General features: G+C 53.3%; 1 protein-coding gene across 2 annotated transcripts in view; it reads right to left on the bottom strand.

The window, feature by feature from the left end:
* Positions 1-995: 995 nt before the first annotated feature.
* ATP1A1 (ATPase Na+/K+ transporting subunit alpha 1) overlaps positions 996-6,711 on the bottom strand; it is a 29,180-nt gene continuing 23,464 nt past the window's right edge. For both annotated transcript variants that reach the window (XM_021690233.2, XM_044914596.1), the window contains exons 16-23: positions 6,430-6,598; positions 6,163-6,317; positions 5,711-5,834; positions 4,374-4,519; positions 4,128-4,258; positions 3,734-3,835; positions 1,767-1,858; positions 996-1,356 (exon numbers count right to left, since the gene is read on the bottom strand). In XM_021690233.2, the coding sequence (XP_021545908.1) occupies positions 1,328-1,356; positions 1,767-1,858; positions 3,734-3,835; positions 4,128-4,258; positions 4,374-4,519; positions 5,711-5,834; positions 6,163-6,317; positions 6,430-6,598 (948 nt within the window). In that variant the 3' untranslated portion in view covers positions 996-1,327. The remainder of the gene's footprint in view (positions 1,357-1,766; positions 1,859-3,733; positions 3,836-4,127; positions 4,259-4,373; positions 4,520-5,710; positions 5,835-6,162; positions 6,318-6,429; positions 6,599-6,711) is intronic.

Genomic DNA, 6,711 nt, shown 5'->3' with positions numbered 1-6,711 from the left:
GAATGGCGGGATTAGACTAAGGGCAGACCACCCAGCCCTCCGGCTGGAGGAGGTAGGGACAGTAACAGCCAGTATGTGGGAATTACCCGTCTCCCTTCCCGTCCCGCCTGCACAGCTTGGAAGTGAGTGGCAGGCGAGGGGCATGAGCAATGAATTAAACTTCCAGAGGAGAAAAAGTACTTGAACTCGTTCTCTGATCACCTGCAGACCACGCTCTCTGGTGCCAGCAGTAAGGACCCTGGATCGTTAGCTGCTGGAAGGACGGACAGCCTCGGCGCGTGCTCGTTCACAGCCCTCAGGCTGCAGTCCGGAGCCAGGACGCGAGGAGGGCGTTTCACGCTCACTCTGAAAGCAGGCCTTCTCAGACTTGACCCTGAAGTGAGATCTCCTTACCTTTTTTTCTTAAGTGCCTTCTGGCACATAAGCACTTCCTGAAATGGAGCCATTTGCCGCTGCATTAGGACCAAGCTCTGTGAAAGGGAAGCGCTTTGTGAGACCCACACCGGCCACAGGACGGTGCACACGCGGGTTTCTGCCGCTCACGCGCACCCGGGCCTCACGACGCTCGAGGCTGTCGTGGTGGGGATGCGAGAGATGGCAGGTGGGCTGCGGGTTGGGACCAGGCTGGCAAGAGTGTTACTCCACCAAGTGACTTAATCTTTCACAGGACGTGTCTTTCCGCCAAGCAGCAGAGGATCGGTGGCAGGTGGAGTTAACAGCTCCCCCACCGAGGTGGCCCACGGGAGATTGCGTCAGGTAAGTCCATCTCCGGAATCAGAGAGCCTGGGCACACAGTTTCCTCTGAACACTGGGACTCCCAGTCGCCTAGCGAGCCGATGAAGCCAGACGGCCGGTTAGCTCTGGTTCCGGGGGTCTGGGGGTCGCCCTGCTCGCCAGTCCCCGGTCGGCGCCTGTGCAGCTGCCGGTACCCGGCTGCGCGCTGGGACCCGCACTCACACATCCGGGCCTCAAAAGGGATGAGGGCACGAGACCGATTCCGTTATAATAGCCATCTTTATTTGTAAAAATCCAGATATAAAATGTATTCTTTCAGTCTTTCCAAGTTTTCCTTTTTACAAAAACAAAAAGGCACATAAAAACCATCCCCGCGGTCATTCCCATAGACGATGTTTGTCAGGCAGCCCTCCCCCCTCCCCCCCCATATAGCTACATGCTTCATTCCGGGACGTCTTGCTTCCCCCACATGCTTCGGTGCTTTCCTACCAGGGTAGAGTTCCGAATTCCAAGACTGAAGTACACAAAGGGGGGGTGGGGGGTGGGTGTGATGTGTGTGGCGTGATGCTCCACGGCGTGCAGGACACGGGGTCTAGTAGTAGGTTTCTTTCTCTACCCAGCCTGGAGGCAGCAAAGAGAGACAGACACACGGCAGTGAGGCCTCCTGGCTCTAGTACACAGGGGGAACGACAGTGACAAGGAGCGACCCCGGGGGGGTGGGGGGGGTGACAAAGCCCGGGATGGGGGGAGGTCACCCAAATTCAATACTGGACCTCAACTGTTTTTACTCAAATGTTTTTAGAAAGGACATGTTAACTGGGAAGATGGCTCTGATTTCTGACCAACTTTCCACCGTATCATATTGGGTTTTAGTGGAGTCTAAAATAGGATTGGTTCTGAAACCCTCTGGGGATGGGACGGTGGCTGCAGGCAGTCCGGGGGCCTTAGCCAACCAGACTGATCAGAGGAAACAAGCCACAGAACCATGGCCTCCCCCACACCCCTGCTGAAGCTAAAAGGTCTGTACTTACCGCCAGGGCGTCGCCTGATGATGAGTTTTCGGACTTCGTCGTACACGAAGATGAGGAGAGAGTAGGGGAAGGCACAGAACCACCAGGTAGGTCTGGAAAAGAGAAGCAGGTACCCATTTACACGTGAACACAATTCAAAGGAAAGAGAAACTGTATCATCAGCGACAGTGGAAGAGCCTGGAAGGAGGAGCCAAATATGGTCATGACTAACCACTGAGCCTTTAGCATGGACCACACAGCAGGGTCCTGAGAACAGAATGCTGCTCCCTATGCCCAGGGCCTAGAGGGGCAGAGGAAGGCAGACTGCAGACTTTCTGAAGGAATCCCCTTCCCACCTTCAGTTTGCTTTTTTTAATTTGGTTTGCAGGGGGGAGTTGAGATTTTTTGGTTGACCATCCCACAGCAGAGGGACATTTTCTTTCTTCCCTTTCTCAAGTTCTACGTCCTGGCATCTGCTGATCAAGAACCGCCAGTGTGGCTCAAAACCAGTCTCTCTATCCCTTGCATACAGTCAGCTATGTGTTGAATCCCAGTGCTGGGGAATGAAAACAGCCGAGCCCTAAGAGACAGCAGAGGCCTTTGGGAGCCTGGCGGGCTGCTGCCACAGTCCCCAGCCTGGGGACAGGCGCCTGGCGCAGCCTCGTCGCAAGCCTGTGCTTCCCTGACGACCAACTTCTGCGGTCAATGGAGGGAGGCTGTCCCAGGACAGAGGCCTGGCACGCTCCTCTTCTTCCTGGTGCTAGGCGTCCTCCTCCACAGCTAAAAGAGGACCTCCTTTGACTCGGCCACACAGAGTAACTAAGCCACCTTCCAAATTGGGTAAAACCTGTTCAGGAACAAGCTTTCCAGTCAGAATAAAACATGGCCTGAGGCACTACTCCATTTCAGGGTGACTCCATCTCAGCCTTTTAGAGAGCTGGGTTCTCCTACCCTCCTCTTGACAAACTGGCTCAAGCTGATAGAATTCAACTTGGACAAGGCTTGCCCCTGGTGTACGCCAGCTCTGTATAAGGTGCCGGGGATACAAAGTCAAAAAAGATCCTATAGCCCATGCCTTAAAGATTACAACCTAGTGGGGAGCAGAAATGACAAGTAATAGCAAAAAAGGGGTGTAACTGCTCATGTCCAGGAGGGCGAGATCACACAGGGCAAGCTCCGGGGAAATTGGCCCTGAAGGACTCTCTGGCCTGATGGGGTGGGAGGGAGCAGCCTTACCAAGGACATACGCTGGAAGAGAGTATGGAATTCATCTGACAAGCTTGGATGGCTACAAGAGAAAGCTGAAAAGACAGCTCTGGCAATAGCGGACAGACCCTAGATGCCAGGCTACCCTTCCACAGAGAGAATGTCTGTACAGACCCAACAAGATGCCAGTAAGGCCCACAGGGATTGGCTACTTCAGGGACGGGGTCAGGCTACTGGAATTTGCACTTCTGATAAACCTGCATTTTTCACATATAGGGTTTACCACAAAGTCCTTCACTGTGTTTAAAAAGGCCCGCTGGTTCTGAACAAAGTTAGTGGTGGGCTTCCTTTGGTCTATTCTACCCATGACCCACCTCAAGCCTGCTTCTCCCACCTCCTTCGGGAGCAGAGGATTCAGAGGCCCACAGAGGTGGGGGCCTGTGATGGGACACACAAGGGCTAGGTAAGTAAATCAAGATTTGAACCCGGTCCCCTAAGCCCCAGGCTACTAATGACGACCGACTGTTGCCATGGGGGACCCGAACATGGCACCCAAACACTCAACGGAGTTAGCTGGTGAGCCACCCCAAGGTACCAGAGCCTGTCTGGCCTGATCTTAGCCAAATCCTAAGCACCCTGGTCAGTCCTTCCTGATTTCCAGACCAGAGAAATTCTTGTACATGCCACCCTTAATCCCTAAAAATAATAGCTACTAGCGCACATCACAAGAGAAGGTCCACTTCTATTTCATGCTTTATGGAGCTGGATGAGGAGTGACTTACTTGAGGGGGTACATCCTCAGGGCAACACCCATTCCAGGGCAGTAGGAAAGGAAAGCAGCAAGGGCCGTCTCTTCAAAGAGGCCAAATATTAAGATCTTGTTCCTAAAATCAAGGGGAGAAAAAGCTTAAGAACACAAACAGGAGTTTATCTTTTAATGCTATGTGTTCAACGGCAGATCAATGTCTTTACGTGTTAGTGTTAGTTGTACTTAGGAACTTGAGGGCAGACTGAAAAAAAAAACAAAAAAACAAATGCTGGAGAATTACATTTTGCTTCCTAAATCTGTGCCAAAGGGGAGATTCCAGAAACTGCCATGTGCCGGGGGCCAGGATTTTGCAAAGAGCTGAGAGACCAGGAGCCCTGGTCTGAGGGCCCCAACTGTCCTCTACTCACTTCATCCCCTGTTGGAAGACAGAGTTCCTCCTGGTCTTACAGATGACCAGATCAGCCCACTGCACCACCACGATGCTGACAAAGAAGGCTGTGTGGCACGTGAACTCCACGATCTTCCTCTGTTCGTAGGTCTGGAACACGGAAGGCAGACAGATGAGCCCGGCACTTGGCCTGCGCGGCTGGCAGCTGAGTAGCCACCGTCCTCAGGGGTCTGAGGAGCGCCCCACTGGTCAGGCCCTCGCTCACCCACTGCTGCCCGTAGCTGTCCTCCACATCGTTGATCCAGCGGTCATCCCAGTCCACTCGGATGCCCAGCAGGTGGGTCGGGAGGAAGCCGTTCTCAGCCAGAATCACAAAGTATGTGAAGAAGCCCCCCAGGGCCTGGATCATACCTGCAAGTGTGCACAAACAGTTCTCACCTGGTTCCAGGGCATCTCTGCACACCCTTCATCTGACTGCCACAGCAGGCCCCGGAGGGTACTCTGGGGCGGTCTTCAGCACTGGCTGAGAGATGATTGGGAGGATGGGAGGACCCCAGGGGCCCCAGGGCACAGCCCTCACATGGCACCCTCTTCTCTTTTTTGAGTCACTTTTTAGAGCTTTCTTTAAAAGGGGAAGACACATAGGCCTTGCTCTGAAACACCCACTGCTATCATACGATCACGTGTCTCTATCAGGGCAGAGCCTTTTTAGGGGAAAAATGCTTCTCTATTTTTTTTAATCTCTGCTACAATGTGACTTCTTTCCCATCTCAGTTTTCACACATTCCAAATAGTGAATGTGGCACCTTCCAACCCCCTCCCCTCGCCCCCCGCATCTGATCCCACCACACCACCCTGAGTTCCTCAGGGCAGGATTTCATCCTATGCTCTGGCCCTAAGCCTCCTTCTTAAGAGTCAGGTCTTCCTGGCCATTAGCCAACTCCTTGTCAGCAACTGTTAACCAGTCTGCCATATTTCCACAATGTACTCATCTGTTCCATTCTACCCAAGTGTTCACAGTGATGCAACCCATTAATCCAAAGGCCTGGGCTGCTCCTGGTGGCCTCACTGGGTTCTCCTGAAGGCCACTAGGCAGAGCATTTAGGATCCCAGGGCATTTTCAATGCCCACTACCTAGAGACCACCTGTTAGCTGGTCAAGCTCCACTGGTAGAGCGGGAATCAAGCCCTGGGGGGGGGGGAGAGTGGGGGTGCAGGGCTATCACTGGGTGGTGACCCGCCAGCCAAACCTTCAAGCTCATGTGGTTTCTTCAAAGCCTAACTCTATCCAAATTAGTGCCCGACACTCTATATCCCCAGGGGACACTGCCTCTGAAGGAACTGTGCCTGGCGTTCCGAGGGGCAGCCCCCATTCTTAGGCAGCCAAGCCCCGTCTCAAGAACTCCAGTCTCCACAAGGAAGTAACTGGGCAGACAGCAAAAGATTTCTTCTCGCTCAGGAGAATCTTGTACAAAATTCCCCTGCGTCTCACCCTATGCTCTGCCTCCTGCTAGATCTGAAGCCTGAGAAACCAAGCCTGGCTGAGCCCCCCTCCCCCCCAATAGACGCTTCCCGCTAAGTGCCAGGGGCCTCGGCGGCTCACCAATCTGCCCGTAGGCCATGCTGATCAGCCGCTCGTTCACAAGCTTGTCCGTTTTGGGGTTTCTGGGCTGTCTCTTCATGATGTCGCTCTCAGCTTGCTCGTAAGCCAGGGAGATGGCAGGAACCTGGGGAAGAGAAGCGAGAGAGAAGAGCGTAAAAGTTGTCAGATACCAAGAAACTGACAGCATGACGCTTTGTTATAAAGTCCTTGCCCCCTCCCCTTTAAAACTGGTTTTCATACCATGAGATGCTGTTACCAGGCCTATTTAAAAAAAAAATAATAATGTTGCTATCTGATAAGTGGTGTCGGCTGCCCGGAGGACTGGGAACACAGCTTCCTGGGGGCTGAGGCCGTGACGCACGGTGAGTATCACTTACGCCCAGCCTGACTGGGCGACGCAGCGGCGGGTGAGCGAAGGGGGCCCAAAGCTGCCGTGCCAGTCACTTACTTACCATGTCCGTGCCCAGGTCAATGCAGAGGATGGTGACCGTCCCCAGGGGTAGTGGAATGTTTGCAATAATAAATATCAGGAAGGGGGTGATCTCTGGAATGTTACTGGTCAGGGTGTAGGCAATGGATTTCTTCAAGTTATCAAAGATCAGACGACCTGGGAAAAGCAAGAGGTTGGTTCTGTTTTGGCTTTTTACTATAGAGCTTAAAGAGATGGGCAGTACCGGGATGAGTTTCTGGTGAACACTTTAAACACAGTGCTCGCTCACCTTCTTCTACTCCAGTTACAATTGACGCAAAGTTGTCATCCAGAAGAATCATGTCTGCAGCTTGCTTAGACACGTCGGAGCCAGCAATCCCCATAGCAACCCCAATGTCTGCCTTCTTCAAGGCTGGAGAGTCGTTCACGCCATCGCCAGTCACAGCTACGATAGCCCCCTGCCAGAAAAAGGGAAGTGGGTCTGTTAAGAGCCACACAGTCCAGGGCAGGAGGCACATGGGGCACACGCCTCAACTTGCCTCTCCTCACTACAGACCCTGCCCCTTTCCTA

The sequence above is a fragment of the Neomonachus schauinslandi genome, chromosome 4 (genome assembly GCF_002201575.2).
Source record: "Neomonachus schauinslandi chromosome 4, ASM220157v2, whole genome shotgun sequence".
Classification (NCBI taxonomy): domain Eukaryota; kingdom Metazoa; phylum Chordata; class Mammalia; order Carnivora; family Phocidae; genus Neomonachus; species Neomonachus schauinslandi.
This window is presented reverse-complemented; position numbering and strand designations above follow the sequence as displayed.